Source organism: Taudactylus pleione, unplaced genomic scaffold, assembly GCF_031769625.1.
Source record: "Taudactylus pleione unplaced genomic scaffold, aTauple2 ptg000066l, whole genome shotgun sequence".
NCBI lineage: Eukaryota > Metazoa > Chordata > Amphibia > Anura > Myobatrachidae > Taudactylus > Taudactylus pleione.
In genome coordinates, this window is record NW_028284468.1 from 6017278 (window position 1) to 6042662 (window position 25385).

Sequence of the window (25385 nt, forward strand, 5' to 3'; positions counted from 1 at the left end):
AAGTCTACCACTCAAGCATAGCCTATCAGTATATTATTTGTATTGTGAGAGGAAACTTTAACATTTATAATCTTTCCCCTCAATCTGTTTCTGTTCCCTATCATCGCCTTCATTTCCTCCCCATCCAATGCTTACCTCCAATGATTACTTCCAATGCTTACCTCCAATGCTTACCTCCAATGCTTACCTCCAATGATTACCTCCAATGCTTACCTCCAGTGATTACCTCCAGTGATTACCTCCAATGCTTACCTCCAATGCTTACCTCTTTAACTTGCCTCTTTCCACTGAGACTTTCAGTTCTGTCTGCAAACATGATCTCATCTCTCCTATATACTCAAAAATTAGATTTTGCAGCCCTACCTCTCCTTCCCTTTGCATCTAAATCCACCCTGAATAGCTTTTCTACAACCACCAGACCCAATTTCTCTCCACTCACTCCCAGTCTGATCTAACACCCCATAACAATTTTTTTTTAGCACATTACATAGGTTGCATTAACTAAAAACAATTATGTTACATGGAGGATATATGACACTATGGGTGAATTTGATCCATACATGCCTACCCTCCCGGTTTTCACGGGAAGCTCACGATTTTTCTGGTAAGCCCCCGCACCCCGAAAGGGTAGACATTTCTCCCGCATTCTGCCCACTTCCTAGTGAAGTGGGCAGATTGAGGAGAATGTCTGCGCCGGTTGCGGGTCACCGTGTAGGAGGCGGGGCCTAATGACGCAATTCTACATGAATCATGTCATTTGGCCCCGCCCCCTATATAAATTCTAGCCAATCGCGGCGATTTTACAGTGAGGGGCGGGGCTTAATGACGCAAATTGTCAGGCCCCGCCCCTGTCGCCACCCTCCTGCTTCTCTTACCCAGGCTTCTCCCGGGAAGAGATATTACAAGGTACAGTATGATTTGATCATGCTTTCAAATTTTAAGCAACAACTTCACCAATGTGACTGCACATTATGATTTTCTGCTGCATTTTGGTAAAAAAACACAGGTCTACATCTGTAAAATGAACATGGAGGTGAACCGAAGGCTGCAGGGAGAACGTGACAGGAGCCAGGTGCTGCACTATAGTATTAAGTGCAGCACTCGGCTACTGACACTGCGAAGGAGATGGCAGTGCACACAGGACAGGGCAGTCCGCACCTCTTGCGCACCCCACTCGGACCACGGGTAAAAAGCACGGGACATGGTTCGAGCCACGCCCCTTTCTGTGAGGCCACACACCCTTTTTCATTGGTGCATGGCAGCATCCCTCCCCGCACCAGGAGACAACGCGGGGAGGGACCCTTCTGGGCCTGAGGATTCCTACTGTTACATACATGGCATGGTAACTGAGGGCCTGATTCAGCAAGGAACACAGTTGCTTATTCGCACGCAATTGTGCAATTGTTGTGTTATGCATACGCATCGCAGTGTTTGTGTGCGAACTAGCCTCTGCGATCGGGACTGCGATCGGAATGCAGTCAGGAAACCGGCTGTCTTAATACCGACAGCCGGCTTCCCGGCTGCTTTATCCAGGCGTGGGATAAATGACCAGCGTCTATATCTAGATGCCTGTCATTTTCCTGATGCCGGGAGACAAGCGCCCGGCATCCCGATTGAAGAGATGCCGGGCGCCGCGAGCGGACAGTCGCGGGGGGGAGGGTTAGGTTTAGGGCACCCGGGGGGGACTTAGGGTTAGGCACACCCCCGGGAGGGTTAGGGTCAGGCTAGGGGAAGTTTATACTTACCTTATGGACGACTGGGATTTCCAGTGCTGTCAGGCTTCCGCTGCCGGGAACTCTGCTGATCTGTCGGGCTGCTGTTGCCGGGAATCGAACTGCCTGGCAGCAGGGATTCCATACTGATTCCCTGCGATCGCAGAGGCTATGCCAACCCATGGCAGAGTGATTGACAGCAAGGAAGGGGGTGGTCGGCTGAACGCAGGAGTGCCAGTGCGTTTGCACGCCGTTTCAAGAGCATTCCTGAGTGAGGTCTGACCTGCCTTAACTGTTTGTAAGGGTCCGAAGTTACTCGAAGTTACCGATTGTTTTGCTATTTTGCCCAAGTATACGGATGTAAGGGGAAGTGGGCGTCCTTATGTTAGGCTGTGATCGCAATGTGAATGCAAATATTTACATATCACCGCTGATATTAGCAACTGCGTTGTGTGCGTATAAGCAGAATAGCGATCCTTGCTGAATCAGGCCCAGAGACACAACCAGGGCCGCCGGCTCATTATGCCAGGTACGCAGCTACATACGGTGCCAAGCGTCATCCCCTGAGTCCCGCCGCTGTGCTGTCCCCCACAGCCGCCAGCATTATAATGAGTCACACTGAGTCATTGTATGCTGCTCCGCAGCCAGGTGCCAGTGCCACAGCCACTGCCTGTATACCTCACACATTGTTCGTTGAATCAAGAATGACAATCCGGGGTAGGGCACCATTTTTGTCTGTTTTCTAGTGTTTGCGAGCAAATGGTTGAATGTCATATGATCCTATACGTTACCAGAATTTCATTCCAACCACCCAGATTGGACAGATATCTGACAGATAATTGTAAAGTGTATGCCCAGTATAAGGGTTCTGTATGGTCTGATACATTAGATGGTCCATGTGGGGTGACATCATTAGTTACTGCACTCAGTTACACCAACCCTAGTGATGCCGCTGGATATAGTATTAAATTAAATTGCCCAAGATCAAACACACCCAAAGACGACGTTTAAGGTGTGTGGTTACATGATACAGCAACGTACCTTACACATTATGACACGCTAAGTAATGCCACTTACAACACATTATGCCACACGGCAATGCCCCTTACACATGCCACACAATAATGCCACATATAACACATAATGACATACAGTAAAGCCCTTATAACAAATTTATGCCATGCTGTAATGCCCCTATTTCACATTATGCCACACTGTAATGCCACATACAACACATTATGCCACACAGTAATGCCACATACAACACATTATGCCACACAGTAATGCCCCTAATAGCAACGTACCTTACACATTATGACACACTAAGTAATGCCACTTACAACACATTATGCCACATGGCAATGCCCCTTACACATGCCACACAATAATGCCACATATAACACATAATGACATACAGTAAAGCCCTTATAACAAATTTATGCCATGCTGTAATGCCCCTATTTCACATTATGCCACACTGTAATGCCACATACAACACATTATGCCACACAGTAATGCCACATACAACACATTATGCCACACAGTAATGCCCCTTACACATTATGCCACACAGTAATGCCCCTAATAGCACATTGTGCACACAGTAATGCCAAATACACATTATGCCAAACAGTAATGCCCATTACATCCGACCCTGACAGATCTACTTCACCAACCCTCCTCTCTGCTCCTGCCAGTCTGTCACCTCAGCTCAAGACAGGTTGCACAGTTTTTATGTCCGTGTAGAACCAGATTATTGGGAACATAGTTTATAACCTGTAAACTGTGTGAATCAAGTTAGTGCCCCTTATACAGTGCCCCCTGTAGTTGTGCCCCAAAATGCAATGCCCCCTATACTACTCTCCCTTATGCAATGCCCCCTGTAATAGTGCCCCTTATGCAATGTCCCCTGTAATAGTGCCCATTATGCAGGGCCCCCTTTAGTTGTGCCCATTAAAGTAGTGCCCCCTGTAGTTGTGCCCCATATGCAATGCCCGCTATACTAGTGTCCCTTATGCAATGCCCCCTGTAATAGTTCTCCTTATGCAATGCCCCCTGTAATAGTGCCCATTATGCAGGGCCCCCTGTAATTGTGCCCGTTAAAGTAGTGCACCCTGTAGTTGCCCATAGTAGTGAGTCCCTTGTAGTTGCTCTCAGTAGTTAGCCCCCTGTAGTTGCCCCCAGTGTTTAGCCCCCTGTAGTTGTTCTGCCCCCCCGCGCGCACACAAACACATACAAAAAAAAAAAAAAAGCACTTACCTTTATCCCCGCTCCAGTGCTGCTGCCGTCCATACCCCGGCGTCCGCTCCTCGGCACTATGGGAGTGATGTCATGACATCACTCCCATAGTGCTCTGCGGGACCCGGAAGACGGAGGGAGCTCCGTCTTCGGCTGCCGCCGGGGGTTTGAATAGGCAGATGGGGGGTATGACCGCACCCTCCATAGTCACGGGAGTTCCGCCCCCGTCGTCCCCAAAGCTACCCAGCGCCTCCAAGCCACCGCGGGGGCTGCGGGGGCAGTAGTTACGCCACTGATTATAACCATGTGTATATAAAGCTAGTCTTTTGATCAACAGATTCCCTTTTGTCATTGTTACATTATTACTACATGTACTCCCGATATTTGATACACAACAGGGGGAGCCAAAATCTATATCTGCTTACCCAAAAATTGAGGTTCGGGCCGGCCCTGGACACAACCCAGAAAGCTGACAATCTATGACAGCTTGGACATTACTTGTGGCGTTGATCAGCTTCTTTCCCCATCAGTATAGAAACATCTGTTTGGGTCTCTTATGCAGCATTGATTGGTGACATGACAGTTTACAGTAGCTATGAACAGCACAGTGATGCAAGTTTCATTTGTGTGTTTGCCAATACTGTTATCTAGATTTCTTTCCACAATATGCTTAGTCTCCCTGAGCAAACAGCTCAATCAGCCCCTGCACCTATCATATACATGTCTACAAAACCTTTTATCCCAGGGTTTATTAACTTTGATCGTAGCAATACACAGCTATAGTGAAGGCTTCATACCTTAATGGACAACAATCACCAATTAGAAAAAAGTTACAAGCTTGTTATTCTGTTTACTGCTAGGGATCCAGCAGCTGAATCCATACCATAATGTTTCTATTTCACAGTAAGAATTGGCACAGATGAAGCAGATCGCCATGATCTTGCACCGGACTAACCATGCCCTCTCTATAGTATTACCATATAAAGTTGTGCATAGTTATGCCAGTAGTTCCACCTTCCCCTACACACCCACAACACTCCCATAAGATGGACCATAATTGGGCGTGCACTAAGACACCCCCCTGTCACCGCTCAGGAACGCCCACTACATTTTCATTACACTTCTCCCTGCACCTGATATTAGAATTGCGACTCTGCACGGACACAATTAGGACGGATGCTCAGAGTGACTTAGATGCATGCACAGAAACAAAAAAACGCTCCACGATATCCGATATCGGCAGCGCGTCCACCTCTAAGTCGGGACGTTAGTTTTTCTCTTAAGTCTATAAACACGTTAGTTTTTCTCTTAAGTCTATAGGCCCTATGTCTATAAACACATAGGGCCAGATTCAGCTTGGATCGCAGCTGCTAATACGCATGCAATCAGCCAATTGCTGCGTACAACGCATGCGTATGCATTGCAGTGTAAGTGCCTGAACCAGCCACTACAGTGACTACGCAGACCCATCGCAGAGTAATTGACAGGAAGGGCCGTTTGTGGGTGGTGACGGGGAGTGGTCGGAGAAACGCAGGTGTGCCAGTGCATTTCAATGCCGTAGCAGAGGCGTGCATAAATTATCCACTGTGATGCCCTACGCAGCCTGAAGCCTCATAGCGGGCGCTGAAGTTAGCAATTTCTGAGTAAGGTCAGACCTTGTGCAAGTGTGCGTGAGGCTGCGATAGTACTCGATGTTACCGATGGTTTCGCAGTTGTGCTAAACATTACGGATTTGTGTAAAGTAAAGTGGGTGCCCTTATGTCGTGCTGTGGTGGCATAGCGATCGCAGTGAATTAGCATACTATCGCAGTTGAACTGCGTGCGTACGTACTCGCAATAGTGATTCAAGCTGAATCAGGCCCATAGACACCTCCATTCAGAGCCGGTTCTATATATTCCAGAGCTCAAGGTGAAAGTTTCCATTGGCGTCCTGAGCTCAGGGTGTGTGGCCTGATTGGCCATAGTTGGGGAAAAGAAGATTATAATGAAAATAAAATACTAATACTGCGCTGCACGCAGGGGGGGGGGGCGCAGTTTGACCAGGGGGAGGCCGTTTGTATGGGAGGGGCACGTTTAGCCTTTAACTTACCTTGGGAAGGCAAATGGGTCCCTCTTCCTTCTGCTGTTCCGACTCTATCCTCTTCACACCACGGCCACTCCCAGAATGCCATGCGCGACGATGTCATGCGGCTTTCAGGAAGACAGTGGGAGGGAACAACTGTACATCATGGCACCGCTGCAGTTTATTACTGGGATGTGCAGTTGTTCCCTGCACATCAAACAGTGTTGGACAAGAACGGGTGCCTCCACAGGCGCCGTCATATTAGACGGTGCCAGCACGGTGATTGCGGCCGCACCCTCAGGCCGCAGCACCCCGGGCAATAGCCCTGCTTGCCCTCTCCTAGAGCCACCAGTGCCTCCATTTGCGCTAAGGTTCCATGGATCTGTCTTGATACATATTGTTGAAGATAAGCTGCTGGTGCAAACACAGGATTTCTATGGGAGAATTTCCAAATGCTTTATTCGGAACAAAGCAAACACACTTACCATGATAAATTTGCACCGCACATGTTTTTTCAGTCTAATTTCCTTATGTAAATAACAGGTATTGATGAGTTACAAAGTGTAGCTTAGGCACATAGGCCCTGATTCAGAGCCGGACGCTCTGACAGAGCGCTTGCTCTGAATCAGGGCCGTCCCTCCTTCATTTTGGAGCGGCCTCCTGGCCGCTCGCATAGCTGTGGGTGACCACCCACAGCTATAGCGAGTGGCCAAAATGATGGTCGCGATGGTGAAGACCATCACGACCATCGGGCTTGCGTCGAGACCCTGAGGTAGGGTCTCGCTTCCGCAAGCCCAGGAGTGCTTTTGGCTCTATCAGAGCCAAAAGCACTCCCACTGACATCACTAGTGATGTCAGTAGGGCCGGCCCCAGACGGTAGGCGTTCCCATAGGAACGCCTCCGTCTGGGCAGCCACTCCCCCAGCACGCCCACCAAAGGGGGCGTGCTGTTAATCACCATCGACAGCACGCCCCCTTTGGTGCGAGACCCATAACGACGGCTTTGCCGTCGTTATTCGGGTCTCGCGCATGCGCACGACGGAGCAGCCTCCATCGTGCGCATGCGCACTAGAGCAACATCGATCCGCTTGTGAGCGCTCAGCGCTCGCGAGCGGGTCTGAATCAGGCCCATAGTGCAGTATGTTATATAATAACAAGACTGAGATTAACATATGTTTACATTTCTGGAATCCAAAATCTGTGAAATTACAGTAATTACGATTATTTAGTCTATTATATGTATTTTATTATTGCCATTGATCTGTAAGGAGCTACAATGAGATGAATAGGTGGCAAATTTAGTAGTTATAAGGATGTGGGATTTGAGGAATGTAAAGCTTTGAATGTTGTAGGAAAGGCTTATTGATCATTGCACAAATAGGTAGCGCAGCATGGGAGAAGGAATACATACAATTATAAAGCATCATGTTTAAAGTTATAATGATGACACAGTTAAAATGCTATAAAATAACATTACAACTGTATCGGCATTCTCGGGTCGACATAATGCTGGCAACATATTGACTGGGGACAGCATTACTGGTGAACAAAAAAAAACCGGCTTCCACTGAGGAGTCTTGTAGACGAGAGGTGCGGAGCAGGTCGGATGTAGGTCTAAGAAGGTGTGAGGGGGAGATTTTTGAGGCTTCAGTTGCACTTCTGTTGCAGGCTTTGTAGGTAAAGGTAAGTAACTTGAACAGGACTTTCGAAGATATGGGAAGGCAGTGTAAAAATTTGCAGGCTGATGCATTGAATGTGGAGTGGTGAGATAGGAAGATTATGATTTAGGACAGATTGAAATACAGTAATCATCTACAGTATGGGTGATGGGAATGCCAGATAGGAGAAGAATGCAATAAAAGATGCAGGAGATAATGAGAATATACTTCACAATTTTGGTTGCATCTTGGTGAAGAAGGGGATGTATTTTAGCACTATTTTGAAAGTGCAGGTGATAGGACTGGAGGGGAGACTAGATGTGAGGTGTTAAGCAAAGGTCAAATATAACAACAAAGCAATGGACTTGGGAGAATGAGGAAATTGTTTTGTTACTAACAGAGGAAGATTTGAATTTAGGTGTTAATGAATGGTGGGCAGAGGTAGGATGATAGGGTGTATCTATAATGGGGTGTGTGGTGCACACGGGCCCCTGGGGGGCCCACACCACACACCCTGCACCCGTTTATTACATATTTATATCTTCGGAGTCCCGTGTTGGCAGTAGCATCGCTGTACAAATTGCATGGAAAATGGCCGCCGCAGCCATTTTCCCAGCGTTTTGCAGAGGCGCATTAGAGAAATCACTGGGAAAACGGCTGCAGCACCATTTTCCCGGTGAGCTGTGCATGTGTAGTAGAAGCTGCCTGTCATAGCAGTAGAGTCTACTCTAGTGCCCGGAGTCTGCTGCACTCGGTGTGCTGCCGGTCGCTGGGTAAAGACGGCGGGGACCCCAGACGGAAACTGCACACAGGCCCCTTCTTCTCTTAATATGTCTGTGGATGATACTTTCTACTTCCTACATATTGAGCTTTAGGTAGCTTGGGCCATCTATGTGGAGATAGTAAAGAGACAGAGGATCATATGAGACAGTACAGAAGGGGAGAGGTCAGGGGAGGAGACATTCACTTGTGCGTCATCCGCTTAGAGGTTGTACTGGAGCTAAATAAGTGCATTTACCAAGTTTACCAGGTGTACAGTGGGGAAAGCATAGGGCCAAGAACAGAGCCTTGTTGGACCCCAGTAGATAGCGGGAGTGCAGGGAAGGATGTACTAGAAGGAGTGGATGGATAGGTAAGAAGTGAGCAAGGAAAGAACTGTGATGGTGGAGTAGAGGGCATCCATTGCAAGTGAATGAGCAGCAGTGGTGATATCAGCATATACAGTAGGCAAAGCGCATGTGCAATACTGTCCATCTAAAATGTCCACTAATGCACAGAAGGCGTCTAAAGAGAAGAGATGCCTCCTGTCAGCTTCTGTGATCCCAGCACTGCGATCGAGGTTGCAGCCTGAGATCACCATTGCGACCAATGGTCGTGATGTACCCCGGCATCAGCCAGCTGAATAAGCCTCGGCTTACACCAGCTGGCCAATTCCTGGCTTCTTGAGAGGCCAGGAAGTCTGTGTCCATGGATGCAAACTCTGGCCTCAGCACTCCCAGAAAATGGGGGCAACACTCCCATCCCACCCCCACACTGCCCCTCAAATGCTTCTACCTGTCAATCAGGCAGAGGCTTAGGGAAGCTGTGTGTGACATCACAGGACCTGTTCTGCACATGAGCAGAAGGGGCCCTACGCAAGCGCCAAATCAGGCCCCAAGGTTGGCTGCACTGATATGTGGCCACAATTAAACCAGTATGGACAAATAAATATTATTACATGAAGCACACACAGACAAAAGGACATAGGGTTAGTAAACTAATCACGAATGATAAAGTGACGCTCATGGACTAATATCTATATTGAACAGATGGACAATGTGTGTGAGTGCAGTAATAATCTTCATTGGCACCTTAAACTCGCATGGTGCTCGATTGGGATTTGATCTTTTGCGATTCTCTAAATTTCAATCTTTATGCAAGTGATGATGGAATCAGAAAATCTCCCCAGTTGCTGTGTCTCAGGGCAGATTGTACATTTGTATTCCAAGAGGAGAGGTGAAGTACCTCCTGTCCATAGTGCCTCTATGTAGAGCTGCAAATGTTCAGAGGAACGAATATCCTTTAATGTAACACTTTCAGACAGCACGACTGGCATATGTACAGACAAAACGTGAGTACTCACTTAGTGGGAGATGTTTCAATACTTGGAGAGAAATAGAGTGGAGTAGTTGCCCAAATCAACCAATAAGCTCCAAATGTGGGTCATACAGCTACAGCCCCAATTCTGCTATCGGATCCGCCATTCATCGTTCCAATTCGCAGATTGGCAGCCATCGATGATTGGCGATCCATCGGCAGGGGAAAAACAGCATGTTATAAATCCCTGACTCGCCGATCCGGATAATTTTTTGGTTTGGATTAGCAAATCGAGGATTTCCAACATGTTGGATTTCCCAGATTCTCCGACCCCAGCAGAACTTGCAATTGGAGCTATCCATCGCAGACACTATTATTCTCATTTCAAAGACTGTGCTAGATAAATGACAGTTACTATGGGCAACTACTCCACTTTATCTTTCTCCAAGGCATGATACATCCCCCTATCATTGATGTATAGCTCCAGAAACTTGATTATCCACGTCTGTATTTCCACAGCACCCAGCCACTTGAATAGCTTCCAAAGGTGGCACAAAACAAAATAAATTTTTTTTATGTGTTTCATGTTTTTTCAGACAGGAGGTTTTCAGAGGTGTTTGAGCTGTAATTGGAATATGATAAAAAAAAAAATGTACTTGCTTTGGACACATCACTAATATTAAATCATATTGCATTGCATTGTAACATTAGTATTTTACATTAAATACATGCAAAACAATTTGATTCTAAATATAATGTTTGTTTGGGAAACCATGCAATACCCTTCAAATGTAGGTACAGCCTGTCCATCTGCCCTTATATCAAAATGAAACACGTTTCATTTGGTCTGGCCCAGACTTCCTCAGGGATAAGAGGAAAAGTAGATTTCAGGATGTGATCTGACCTGTCTATTATACTGTAAGTGCAGTCTGTCAAAGATGTGGCTGAAATTAAATAACATAATGCAAATTTGTAGTTACTGTACATCATTATGGAAATTAGAAATCCCCTTGGATTTCCATGAGGTTAGATAGATCAGCTAAAAAAAACAACAATGTTTTAAATGGTTAATATCCCCCCAAATGATCATACATTATTGGAGAGAAATAATGTGGCCTGTACAAAGTGTCTTTATATTATCTTGAACTGTGACACAGAATTAGCTTTACAATTAATTTCCTCCTCAAAAGTGTTCACCCCCCTTTGCTTTTTTCATGTTTTGTTGCCTCACAACCTGGAATTAAAATGGATTGTTTGAAGGTGTGCATCATTTATTTTACAGAACATGCCTACAACTGTGAAGTTGTGTTTATATTTATATTGTGAATCAAAAAACATTTACTACAACATAACAGAAAACTTCAGCATGCATAACTATTCACCCCTCTAAAGTCAGTACTTTGTCGACCCACCTTTTGCGGCAATTACAACTGCAAGTTGCTTTGGATAAGTCTCTATGAGCTTGCCACATCTTGCCCCTGGGATTTTTGCCCATTCCTCAAGGCAAAACTGCTCCAGCTCCTTCATGTTTGTTTCCGCTTGTGAACAGCAATTTTCAAGTCTGACCACAGATTCTCAATTGGATTGAGATCTGGCCTTTGACTAGGCCATTCCAACACATGTAAATGTTTCCCTTAAACCACTCGAGTGTTGCTTTAGCAGTATGCTTCGGGTCATTGTCCTGCTGGAAGGTGAACCTCCGTCCCAGTCTCAAATCACAGGCAGACTGAAACAGGTTTTGCTTAAGAATATCCCTGTATTTAGCACCATCCACCTTTCCCTTGACTCAAATCAGTTTCCTAGTCCCAGCTGCTGAAAAACATCCCCACAGCATGATGCTGCCATCACCATGTTTCACTGTGGGGATGGTGTTCTTGGGGTGATGGGATGTGTTGGGTTTGTGCCAGACACAGCATTTTCCTTGGTGGCCGAAAAGTAAAATTTTAGTCTCATCTGACCAGAGCAACTTCCTCCATACATTTGGGGAATTACCCACATGCCTTTTGGCAAACTCAAATCGTGTCTTCTTACTGGACTTTAGTTTATCTTATTGTTCATGTCTACCAACATTTACATTAAACAAAACACCTTTCAGTTTAAACCTGTTCCAGTGTCTACTCCTGTTACCAGTGGCGTAACTTCATCCCAGGTGCCCGGAGGCAAGATAAATGTTGGTGCCCCCCCCCAAACTAAAATGTACCACCCCCCAGCACCTATGCCAGCCCCAGCTGCCACCGCCCCCCTTATGCAGTTCCTTTTATATAATGCCCCCAGTAGTGGTCCGCCTATGTAGTGCTCCCCAGTAATTGTCCCCCTATGCAGTACATCCAGTAGTGAGCCCCCGGTAGTTGCCCCCAGTAGTGAGGCCCCTTGTAGTTGCCCCCAGTAGTGAGCCCCCGGTAGTTGCCCCCAGTAGTGAGGCCCCTTGTAGTTGCCCCCAGTAGTGAGCCCCCTGTAGTTGCCCCCAGTAGTGAGCCCCCTGTAGTTGCCCCCAGTAGTGAGGCCTCTGTAGTTGCCCCCAGTAGTGAGGCCCCTGTAGTTGCCCCCAGTAGTGAGCACCCTGTAGTTGCCCCCAGTAGTGAGCACCCTGTAGTTACCCCCAGTAGTGAGGCCCCTGTAGTTACCCCCAGTAGCAGGCCCCTGTAGTTGCCCCCAGTAGTGAGCCCCTGTAGTTACCCCCAGTAGTAGGCCACTGTAGTTGCCCAGTAGTAGGCCCCTGTAGTTGCCAGTAGTAGGCCCCTGTAGTTGCCCCCAGTAGTGAGCCCCTGTAGTTGCCTCCAGTAGTAGGCCCCTGTAGTTGCCCCCAGTAGCAGGCCCCTGTAGTTGCCCCCAGTAGTTAGCCCCTGTAGTTGCCCCCAGTAGTAGGCACCTGTAGTTAGCCCCTGTAGTTGCCCCCAGTAGTGAAGGCCCCCACCGCGCGCACACACACACAAAAAAAACAAACAAACAAACACTTACCTTTATCCCCGCTCCAGTGCTGCTGCCGTCCATCCCTGGTGTCTGCTCCTCGGCACAATGGGAGTGACGTCATTATGTCACTCCCATAGTGCACTGCGGGACCCGGAAGACAGAGCTCACTCCTGGGCTCCGTCCCCGGCGTCCGCTCCTCGGCACTATGGGAGTGACGTTATGATGTCACTCCCATAGTGCACTGCGGGACCCGGAAGACGGAGGGAGCTCCGTCCTCCGGCTACCGCCAGGAGGATAGGAGCCGGGCACCCGCTGGTAACACACTCAGCGGGCGCCCGGAAAATGGAGGGTGCAGGGGGTGCGACCGCACCCCTTGCACCCTCCGTAGTTACGCCAATGGAGGTGGAGCGCCGATCAGCGGCGCTCCTTCTCCATGCAGCTCCCAGGGACAATGGAGCCAGGTGCCCCCTTCAGGGCTGACGCCCGGCGGCAAATGACTCCATTGTCTCCGGGAGTTCCGCCACTGCCTGAGATTTAAGTGCATAATTTCTCATACACGAAGTGAACATCCAGCAGTATGGATTGCTGAGCATTGTAGTTCCACATGCCCTCTGTCAGCAGGCCCCCACCTGTCCTGTGTTCAAAGAAAAAAAACTCTTTTGTTCTCCCAGACTCTTGTGTGAACTGTGAATCAAGCTGTGAAGTTGGCTCCATCCTGTCTGTGTGTGGGGTTAAGACCTGTTTAGGATTCAGACAAATCCAATTGTGTAGATCAATGCCTGGATTATATTACAATTGCCACAACTATACTTTATCTGCATCCAGGGATTCCCAATTTGTATGTAAAAATACCCATTGTCTATTCTATTTACTTTTACTCAGAAAGCTTGTTCTTCCAGTTGCCCTTGGTAGATTAACAAAAACATTGCCATCTGATCTTAGCTCCTGAGTTGTAACTTGAAATGACGCTGGTCACAAAATGGCGTCTTGCAGATTCTTGTTTCTAAAATGGAGTCTAGCTGCCATTTGCAAGATGGTATCGCGCACGCTTCAATTTTAAACTGATCTTGTCTCAGCCAATTATTCAGCTTTGACGGTCCACCCTTTGATAGCAAACAACATGCTATCACAATCTGCTATTAGAATTTAATTTAGGTTTACATTCACATATTATTTAGTGTTATCATGGGATGGCACAAGGTGGTTCTTAATCCATCAATAATGTGTCTCTGAGTGGGGACATAAAACAACTATTATTATACGCACACCGCAGATCTTGGAAGATCATGTGAAAGGTGTGGGGATGCACCAGTCTTATAAAAGCAGTCTTGAAGGGGAATTTAGACTTTACATTATCTGAGGTGTTTTAAAAATAACATTTCAATAATACATTCTATGCATGTCTAAATATAATACATTAAATGATGGTATTTCCTAGCTCAGGGTTGTAATGCAGTTCTATATTTACCTCGGTATTCATACTGGCCACTATCATAATTTCATTCATTCATTTTACTCTATTTTTAATTTTTACATTTTCCACACTTCAACACAATAGGAACACACCGGACGCATCATATTTCTTTTGCCTCTATGTTCATATTGTGTGTGAAGATAGGGTGACGGTGTGTTTTTATGTATACCCAGCATTTCAACATGTGTGAGGGTCATAACTTCTGGACGTATTTTTCCCAAATAACATAACAATTACAATACTAAAATTGGTCAGACACTCCCCTGATTGGCATTGCACTCCTCCTGACTCCACTCCATCAGCACTGCCATCAGCTCCCATTTCCTCAATCGGTCCTCCATCACAGACACTGAGTATACCCAAACAGATTATCACGACAAAACTCTGGAAAGAAAAATAACTAGGATAACCACAGCAGACCACTCCATTGCTGGAAGCACTGATCTACAAATTTCTTTAGCTCAGATATCTCACCGTCACCTTTTTAATCCTTCCATGCACAAGCTCGCAATCGACAGGTCCACGTTATCGGCCTTGTCTCTGCCTTGTATCTCCACCGGTTGGTTAACCTCCCTATAGTGAGTGGAATGGACCCACGTATCTTCCCCGGCCACCCTTTGAGGATGTTGTATCGTCAGATACGGACCTTTCCACCGATCAGTCAACCAACCTGAGCTAAAAAAAAATTTGGATCATAACAAATTCTTCCAGATTTGACATCATGACAGGTTGCATTAGACATGTTAGTTAATAACACCTTCAATTTCGGTTATTCTCATTCATCTTCGTGAGACCCTGCACAGTAACCTCATTATCATATTTTCACATGAGGCTGCCTGTTTGAACAGTATCTCAAAGGGGGGGCAAATAAAGGAAAAGACAGTCTGGGATAATCTTAGTGTTGTTACCCATCATCTTACGCATGTTCTTGGAAACGTCACCTGTAAAATAAGTCCCCCTATAATTTTTTAATAATTCTACGGATATAGTATCTGCATACAGGTTCCTGCAATTAAATCTTGTTATTAATAGCTACTGCTCTAAATAATGTCTGTGCCACTGGGTTGGATAGTATTCCGAGTATTCGACATTAGCCTGGCATGGCTGCCATTTATCCTTAGCAACCTTGTGTCCTATGAGTGGGAGATAAAGCACAACAGTTTAATATCATTTTTAAACATGACCTAAAATACAACAATAAATCGTCCACATTTTACATTAGAACAGATACATTGGCAGGTTGAAAAGATTGTAAACAGTCAAATAAGGCCTGGGAGAAGATACTGGGGTTACCTATGAACCCATGGGAAACTCGTGTTCCTGTGTGGTGTTCTTCACTTTGCAGTACTTACTTATGTGTCCCACTTGGTGACAGTTAAAACATAATTTTGAACGGGGTGGATGAAAAGATTGTTGTGGGATTTGAGCAAGAGGGAAAGATGGTGGGTATGGGTAAGGTTAGGGAGGGTAAGGATGTGAAGGATAGGGGTATTGTGGGAGGATTGAAGTTTGTGGGTAGTATGAGGCCTGTGGTTGTGTATGATATGTGGGGTAAGGATGTGTTTGCTGTGGTGTGGGATTGGTGAGGACGTGTAATTGTTCAGGTGCAGGTGTGTCAGTTGGCTGTGATGTTATTGTCATTCCTTCCAGAGCTTGGATACTGACAGCCATTAGTTTTTTGCTCTGGGTCTCTCTCTTCTTTGTGATATTTTTATCATGTTCTATGGCAGACTCTATGAGGTTATCTATTGTGAGTCCCCACCAGCCAGGTTGTGAGGTCTGAACCCGAATCTTTAAATCGTCTTTCAGACCGTCCATGAGTACAGTGACTATCATTCCCCTGTGGTGAGTGCTATCTTTAATATCTTCTATCCCAGTGTACTGGGTGATAGCCTGCAGAGCCCGGTCGCAATAGTCTTCACTCTCCTTTTGCTTAATTGTGAAGATTTTGTTCCAGTTAACTACTACTGGAAAATATATACCCAATTGAGTTACAATGCGGGAAATGTTACCTTGGTTTACTTGGTCTGTTAAGGGAACGTCACCATCCAATACACAATCCGTGATAAATTTTGTCACGTCGGTATTGCGTAGCAGACAGGCCCTTAACACCACACGCCAATCTTTATTAGTGGGCTCATGTGAACTACCCAAATTTCTCAAAAATCTTTGACATTTGGCTAATTCCTTTTTGGGATCGGGGAAATCATTTATGATGGAATTTAGTTCTGCTCTTGTCCATGGACAATGCATTACTACTTCCCTCGGGTGCACTACACAGTTCGCATCTGCATTTCCATTCGGAACAGTTATCGTCCGAATAGGATGCAGACCGGCAGCGTTGCTACCTCTGACCTGGTTACCTGGCTGGGGGTTTAATCTGCTGCTGCTACGTATGGTATTAACAACTTCCTCTACGGGTGCAGAGTGTGTTAACACTTCCCTTGCTGCTACCGATGGAGATGGCGGCACCACCCATGATTGTGGTGATGCAGCATCTATCATTTGCACAGCATGGGAAATGGCAGACATTACAATAGGCTCATCATCCATATCATGTACATGTTCTTTATAGTTGCTTAAGAGAGGGTACAAGTTGCTTGTTACATTTTTATGGGTATTTTTGGTAACTGTATATGCACCTCCATCCACATAAGGTGGGGGAGGTGAGCGTGAACTGCTGGCAATACTCTCCACGATGCTACCTTGCGCAATTTTTCGGCTCGCCCGTATTGCAATTTAGCGTCGCGGATGTATTTTCTGGCAATGTGCTCACGACGCTAGTTTGCGTCGCTTGCACATTTTTAAGCCACGCATCCCTCTCATGCTGCCACAGTTTTAAACATTCAAAATATTTAACCTTTTTCTCTTGGGAGCGCATCAAACTGATGTGATCCCGGACATTCTCTAATACATCCTTATCATAACTACCAATTCTGGGAAACGGTCTACAACTCTTCATCGTTATCTTAAACCATACATCACAATACCTTATTGCATAAGCACCGTACTTAGTATGCATAATACGACGGGCCGATCCAAGCGGCGCTTCCATTATCAGCACATCATTGTCTAACATCTCTATTGTTTGCGTGGCTCCCATCTTGGGACAACTCCTACGTTTTTCAATAAAGATTTAAACTGGTGAAAGACAGTCAAGATACTTTCACTTACCTGCAGATATCTTGGAAAAAAGTTGTATCCACGAACCCTATGGAGGACATCTAGACGCCTCCACTCACCTATGGAAGAAAGGCCGCTTCCACTCAGAAATCCCTTTTTGATTACTTTCCAACTGCTAGGGGGCAATAAATACCCTTTGTTTTCCAGTTGATTTCGTCCACTCTCTCACTAGTTCACAATCACAGTTTATCCCAAAACTATGCGGTTCAATTATAGTGCTCAAATAAGCCTAACAGATCACACACTGATTACTGAATACTATAATCACACTGGGAGCCGAACCCTAACAAAAATAACAACCCATACACCTGCTTTGTGTAAAGTAAACGGTAAGCTGCTACCGAGTCACTAGTCCAACTCCTGCGCCTAGCACTTAAGGGTCCTACGATACCCTTAACATTTAGGTCCCGTGTTACACCCTAAACAAATACTCACAGTTACACACTTTTTTCCTGCGCAGAAAAATACACGTTAACCCAGTTATTGGCAACAATTGATAAAGTAATTTTTGTTTTAAAACATGTGGCAGCAAGACCGGAAATACGTATACGCTATTGTGCGACTAGTCGTACCGTACTTAGTATGCATAATATAACGGGACGATCCTATCGGCGCCTCCATTAGCAGCACATTATTGTCTAACATCTCTACTGTTTGCATGGCTCCCATTCTGGGACACAATCCTACACTTTTCAATAAAGATTTAGACTGGTGAAAGACAATCAAGATACTCTCACTTACCTACGGAAGAAATTTCTAGATGCCCCCGCTCACCTACGGAAGAAATTCTAGATGCCCCCGCTCACCTACGGAAGAAATTCTAGATGCCCCCGCTCACCTGCGGAAGAAATTCTAAATGCCCCCGCTCACCTATTATCTCTCAGATCACAATCACACCTAGTGCGGCTCAACTAAAATGCTCAAATATTATTGAACACTGCAGTCACACTGAGAGCTGGTCCCTAACAAAAAAAACAAACCATACACCTGCTCTATGTACTGAACGGTAAGCTGCTTACCGAGCGGCTACCACTTAGCCCTTAAAGGTCATACGGTACCTTTAACTGTAGGGAACAAATTACCCCTATCAACAATACATTCACTGTTACACACTTTTTCCTGCGCAGAAAAATAAACGTTAACCCAGATATTGGTAATAATTGAAAAAGGTAAACCTCAACGGCTTTGTTAAAACACCTGGCAGCAGAACCGGAAGTGCGTATACGCTTTTGTGCGACCAGCCGCATACACAATAATGCGACTACTGCACAACCGTATAATGACTTTTTAACTGCGTACGCAAAAATGCGTCTCAGCCGCGTACTCAATACTGCGGCACTCCTCTAAGCGTTAGGTTCTATCAACAAAGGAAAATAAACTTTTTTCTTGTCCCTAGATTCTAGTCAGCTTCCTTGGCTCACACGAAAACAGATAGCGATCTTTCAGCACAAAGCGGTTACAGGAAAACCCTGTATGTGGCCACTCCACCCTTTGCTGAGATATCGCTAGAAGTATGTGCTATGTGAGTAGGTAAGTGACTTCACTCGACGAGCCCCCATCTGTTGATATTAAAATGAACCTCTATATACCCCTGCCTGTACCTTCTAAAATCCTTCCTATAAACCTCTAAGGATGACGCTAATTTGTGTACGCAGTCATACCATAAATAAAGACTTAGACGTGGAATCTGTGGTTCCAAAGCACAAGTGATATTCAGGTAAAAGTTCAGACAGTTACACGCAATTGATCAAGACACAGTTTAGGCGCAAAAGGAAAATTATACAGACCCAAGTACAGTATACATACGCAGGCGCTTCCGGACTCGGAGATAGGCATCAGCAAGAGACCCCTAGTCATACAGCGTTCAGCATGAAGACTGAGAACCAGCGTTCGTGCACTCATATTTATACCCCCCCAGAATAAAGAGGACAATAGGGAAGTCTGTTGCTGATATCATTGGTTCCCAGGGGAGAAGCATCTGTTACAGCACATTTAACAGGCTGGTTCAAAAAGACTCTCCCTGCCTCTAACAGCTGGGGATCTTCCTCTTCACGCCCCCTGCAACATCCTAACAGCTGTTCCTAAAATATAAATTTTTTTGCTTGTAGGCTCTGCGATCCATAACTCGAGAATGCATGATGCGATCTCCTCACCGATAACACCGGAATACTGTAAAAAGAATACGCATCAGTACAACTCCAAACACGACTTGTTTAGCATGTATAATACCTTAGTTATCAAATATCTTTATTTCTCAGCATTTAACTAACTGAACCAACTTAAATCATACACTTTAGAGCTTATTGAACCTTATGTGTGAATATGTAATGTGTTGGTATTCGGGGTTTGATATAAGGACGCTAGTTATTAATGGGTGAGATTTAAGTGCATAATTTCTCATACACGAAGTGAACATCCAGCAGTGTGGATTGCTGAGCATTGTAGTTCCACATGCCCTCTGTCAGCAGGCCCCCACCTGTCCTGTGTTCAAAGGAACAAACCTCTTTTGTTCTCCCAGTCTCTTGTGTGAACTGTGAATCAAGCTGTGAAGTTGGGGCCATCCTGTCTGTGTGTGGGGCTAAGACCTGTTTAGGATTCAGACAAATCCAATTGTGTAGATCAATGCCTGGATTATATTACAATTGCCACAACTATACTTTATCTGCATCCAGGGATTCCCAATTTGTATGTAAAAATACCCATTGTCTATTCTATTTACTTTTACTCAGAAAGCTTGTTCTTCCAGTTGCCCTTGGTAGATTAACAAAAACATTGCCATCTGTTCTTAGCTCCTGAGTTGTAACTTGAAATGACGCTGGTCACAAAATGTCGTCTTGCAGATTCTTGTTTCTAAAATGGAGTCTAGCTGCCATTTGCAAGATGGCGTCGCGCACGCTTCAATTTTAAACTGATCTTGTCTCAGCCAATTATTCAGCTTCGACAATGGGATGAAAGCTCAGGATGATTTTTGTATTAAACACTTGTGTTTATGAAAGTTTTTATATTTTATTGTTCGAAGTGTGACTAGAAATTCCATTTTTCCCATAGTCCCTTTCCAAAAATCATGTATGCGCTGAGAGGGGGGCAGAGCAAGACTGGACTTGTCTGGGAGCCCGAAATAACCATGGAGGCATAGTAACAGACCTCTCTCAAGGACATCTTCGTAGTTCATTCTCCCATTTATCAGAGGCCCTGTAGACTACAATGCAGATGTTTGCATGATAGTGAATAAGTAGACACACTCTTGTGCCTATTCTGTACTCAGCAAGATATGTCCCTCGTCCAGCCAGCTCCTCCTATTTGCACCCTTGCAGACGCTGAATTTTTGGCCCTCAAAAACATCACATAAGCGTATGTGTATAATTATTTTATAATTTCCAGTTGTTACATTAGCTTTTATGTCCTACTGAGATAGATCATTTTGATTTCAGTCAGTTTAATACAGTTTCATCTCCAACAAATTGAGTACTGTGATAGGTTAACTGGACACAATCCACTACTACTCTATGACTACAATCACTGCACTTCTAGCACCACTATCACAACACATGGATCAAAATACACCGTTCTCCTACATTTGCATCCCCTCTGCCTATATATTGATGGCCCTACATTTATTGGGAATCAAATGTTCCTTACGGTTTGATGGAATCAAAATGACGTTTCTCATGACCACAGTGACCAAGTAATTGGGTGGTAGACACGTCATAAATATTTTTGAGAATATTGGGCATATTGTCACCAACTCCAATTCTGATGCAGTTCTGAGGTGAAAAATATGGCGAAACTTGAAAATGAATGCGTGTATCATGGTTGGGGTGCCGGGAAAGAGCCTTCGATAAAGTTCTGCCCCGGCAAAGTGCTAGAAAGAAAGTAATAGCTAAAGCTATAATTTTGCTTCTGGATTTGGACCCAGTGAGCATACTGCATATATGCAACCATCAGCCTGCAAAGCCATCAGTGAGGGGTGACACAGATCCCTCGCCCCAAAAAATATGTGTTAGAGTAGCCCATTGGCTGGGGTCAAGCTTAGTATATCTGACAGTTTAGCTGACAGCTCTGTTTGTGGTTGGAATAGGAGCGACCGCGGCAGATATCAGATATGCCTGTTGCACCCCTCCTTTCTAGATCCAGGGGATACTTACAAATTTTTTTGGGGTACACACTTTGACCTGATTCTGAGATTTTCGCTAAGGCTATATTTTCACAGATTGAGCGCTTGTTTGCTATTGCCACACTGCACACGTGAAGCAATTGCATTGTGAGTACACTCATATAGAGGAACCACTCGCTACAGGGCCGGATTAAGGTCTGTGGGGGCCCCTGGGCAACAAACATGTGGGGGCCCCTATTAAATGTGGACAAACTGGGGGCATGCACATTGGGGACCTTATGCAGAGGCCACAGTAGTGGTGCCCCTTATGCAGTGCCCCCAGTAATGTCAGTGCTCACAGTAGTAGTGTCCCATATGCAGAGCCCAGAGTAGTAGTGCCCCCAGGAGAGGTGCCCCTTATGCAGTGCCTATTCAATACCCCCATTAGTAGTGCCACCTGTAGTCATGTCCCCAGTAGTTATGCCCCCTATTGTAGTGCCCCGAATAGTAATGCCCCCTTTATAAATGCCCCCAGTAGTAGAGCCCTGAATAGTAATGCCCCCATTAGTAGTGGCCCCCAGAAGTAATGCCCCCTGTGGTAGTGCCACCAATACTAGTGCCCCTTTAGAGGAGCCCTCTGTATAAATGCCCCCAGTAGTAATGGCCCTGTATTAGTGCCCCCAATAGTAATGCTCCTTCTGTAATAGTGCCCCCTGTAGTAGTGCCCCAGTAGTAATGCACCACACCCAAGTAGTAATGTGCCCTGAGTATTTCCCCTAGTAGTAATGCCCCCAAGCATTGCCCCCAGTAGTAATGCCCCCCAAGCATTGCCCCAGTAGTAATGCTCCCCAAGCATAGCCCCCAGTAGTAATGCCCCCCGAACATTGCCCCAGTAGTAATGCCCCCGAACATAGCCCCCAGTAGTAATGCCCCCTGAGTATTGCCCCCAGTAGCAATGCCCCCGAGCAATGCCCCCGGTATTAATGTCCCCCGAGTATTGCCCGTGGTATTAATGTCCCCCGAGCATTGTCCCCAGTAATAATGTCCTCCGCGTATTGCCCCCAGTAATAAAGCTGCCTGCACACAAAAAAAACCAAGAATGAATACTTACCTTAAACCCCACTCCCACGTTCGCTACTGCCGTCCGGTCCGCTCGGCTGCTCCTCTGCACTATGGGAGAGATGTCATGTCGTCTCTGCCATAGTGCACACTGCGTGAGCCGGTAGTTGGGGCTCCAGCACCGGCTGCTGCTGAGGGGAGAGAGCCCGGGTAAATTGACCCTCTGGCGAGCCGGGCTGAGGTGGGCCAGAGGAGGCGGAACTGGTTCCGTATCCTCCGGCGCACTTTAACCTCGATGGATGTGGGGGCCCTTTGTGTGGGGGCCCAGGGATGACCGCCCCTGTCGCCCCCCCCCCCGTTAATCCGGCCCTGATTCGCAAAGTGAGTGACAGGTAGTCAGCGTTTGGGGGTTGTAAGGGGGATGTGGTTAGAAAAACAAAGGCGTGTCTAACTGTTAAATGCAATTTCATGGGTGTGGATAAATTAGCCTCTTGTGAGGCATGAGAGCTCTTAGCGTGTCATTAGAGCTGTAGTGCTTGCGGGTGGTCAGACTTGACTTACATGTGCCTCAATGGTACCGATGTTTACGCTGTTTCATGTCATTGGACAGATATGAGAAGGCAGCAGTGGGCGTCCCTATGCTCGGCTATGCTTTGGAAGGCATTAGAATATTTTAGCAACTGCGATCCGTGAGTGAATGCAATTGCGATCAGGCAATGGAGTGCAGATGTGCTAATGATAAGTACTTGGCCTCATATTTGGTGCATTACTGGTATATATAAATACTAATGTGCATGAACTGAATAACATTCAAAATATTAAGTCATTTAACAAGTGTCTTTATTTTCTTTTCTAGATCTGAATTTATTACCTCCAGACTATGAACAACATCACCAATGTTTCAAACTCGAGTCAAATTTTAGATATAATAAAAGCTTCAGTTTACCTGGTGGATTTCCTAGTCTGCTTTGCATTCACGCTCCTGATTACACAGACTGTCTGGAGAGACAACGTCCTGAAGAAGGAAGTGCGATACTTTCTCTTGTGCCAACACCTGGTGTGCTTGACTTTATTCTTTGGCTTTGGAACTATATTTAGCTTCATACGAGCTTTCCAAGTAAATGCCCCAGTCCTTGCTTGCTGGATCATTTTTGCAGTGCAAATAACAACTGGAAGGGGGCTCCTGATGTTTCTTGTCTTAATGGCAATGAACACATGCATTGCTGTTTGCTGGCCTCTAAAATACCTGACATTTGTTCATTCTGTAAAATTTAAAATAATTATGATCTTGTGGATTATTGCACTGCTGGATCCGACAGTGTCGTTAGTCTATGAGGGCATAGAGAGAGGCCCTGAGTTCATTGTAAGCTTGGACCCAACTTGTCCAACCACTTTATCAAACATCTTAGCAAGAATAACTGGAGTTGTTTTCATCCTCCTATTAGTTAGTGTTATCTTGGCTTCCTATATTATTATGGTTAGGGAAGGTATACGAGCTGGACATTTTACTAACTCAAACCGCCAGGCCAGGAAAACCATAATGATTCATGGACTACAGATTGGTTTACACATCTTACCAACATTGGTGAACATTTCTATAGGTGGCATGAGACAGTATCTCATTTTGGAAATTACTAGTTTTATTATTTTCTCATTTGCTCAGTGTGTCAGTCCTGCTGTATATGGATTAAGATGTACAGAACTACGGAACAAGATTATGGAGAGGCAGCTCTGCTGTTTAGCGCACGTATCAGTCAGATATGGTGAAAGACACACTGAAGTGCATTCACTATGAACATATATTTTACACCAAAGGCAAGGTCACACAAGCATTATAGAAGTCTGCTGTTTTGCGATTTAGCAAGGCAGCTTAATATTAATTTGAATGTGGAACAAAGTGCTGTAGCAGATCGCCTCTGTGCTCTAAGCCATCACTCCCCGCCTCTGTAGCATGTGATGCCGTGATATCACACAACAAGCACTGGGAGCAGGAAGGGCGTTATAAGAATGCTCAGCAGTCAATGGTAATTGCATTCTCCGTTCACTTTAATGTTAGGCTGATTGAGTGCATATTTGTTTTAAGACCTTTTGGTGAAGAAAATTATGGTGTTCTAAAATGCCCATCTGATTACTCTTGTCTGATACGGGAACATATAGTGTTGCAAAGTCTAGTCCATGTAAACCTAGGTTTACTTCCTGATATATGTCTGTCAAGGAGTAGGTCAATAATGTATAGATGCTAGAGAAGCAAAATACAGTCTATAAAGATACAGTATAGCCAAAACAGTTCATTAGTATGTGACATGCAGTGGTGAAACTCCCAGAGGCAGTGGAATCACTGGCGTCTGGGAGCCAGATGTCAGGGGGGCATCAGGGAGCAGGCCCAAAAGCAGGGGGTTACAAGGTGCACAAAGATAAAAAGATAAATCCATCTATAACTGTTGCCTGCACCCTGCTGATCTCTACAGCGGAGCAGGCAGCGGTTTTAGATGGATGTATCTGTGGAGTACAGGGGGGCGCTGTCTTGTGTTTTCAGGCACTGCTGGCAGCGGATGGTGTAACAAAGTTTTTTTTTGTTTATTGTAAGTTGCAATAAACAAAAAAACTTTAATGCACCAACCGCCGATGGTGCCTGAAGATTATCGATGCGACATGCATCATAACATCACGCCGCATTGTTGAAAAGCAGAGGAGCGGCGGTGTGAAGAGGAGCAGCCATGGCCAAAAGACCCAGGAAAAGGAAAGTGCCTGTGGGCTGCAGCTGGAGGGATGCTGGGGCTAGAGCTGGAAAGACACTGTGATGATGGCTGGAGCGACACTGGGGGACTGGAGAGACAGAAGAGGGCTGGCTAGAGCTGGAGAGACACTAGGGGGGCTAGAGAGACAGAAGTAGGAGGCCACAACTATTTTGCCTCCAGGCA

At 45.7% G+C, this 25385-nt stretch overlaps 1 protein-coding gene across 1 annotated transcript in view; it reads left to right on the plus strand.

The window, feature by feature from the left end:
* The window catches only part of LOC148534399 (uncharacterized), a 43908-nt gene extending 19649 nt beyond the window's left edge, over nt 1-24259 (plus strand). Inside the window, exon 2 of the mRNA XM_088466795.1 lies at nt 23321-24259. Within this exon, the coding sequence (XP_088322921.1) occupies nt 23345-24259 (915 nt within the window). The 5' untranslated portion in view covers nt 23321-23344. The remainder of the gene's footprint in view (nt 1-23320) is intronic.
* Nucleotides 24260-25385: the final 1126 nt, after the last annotated feature.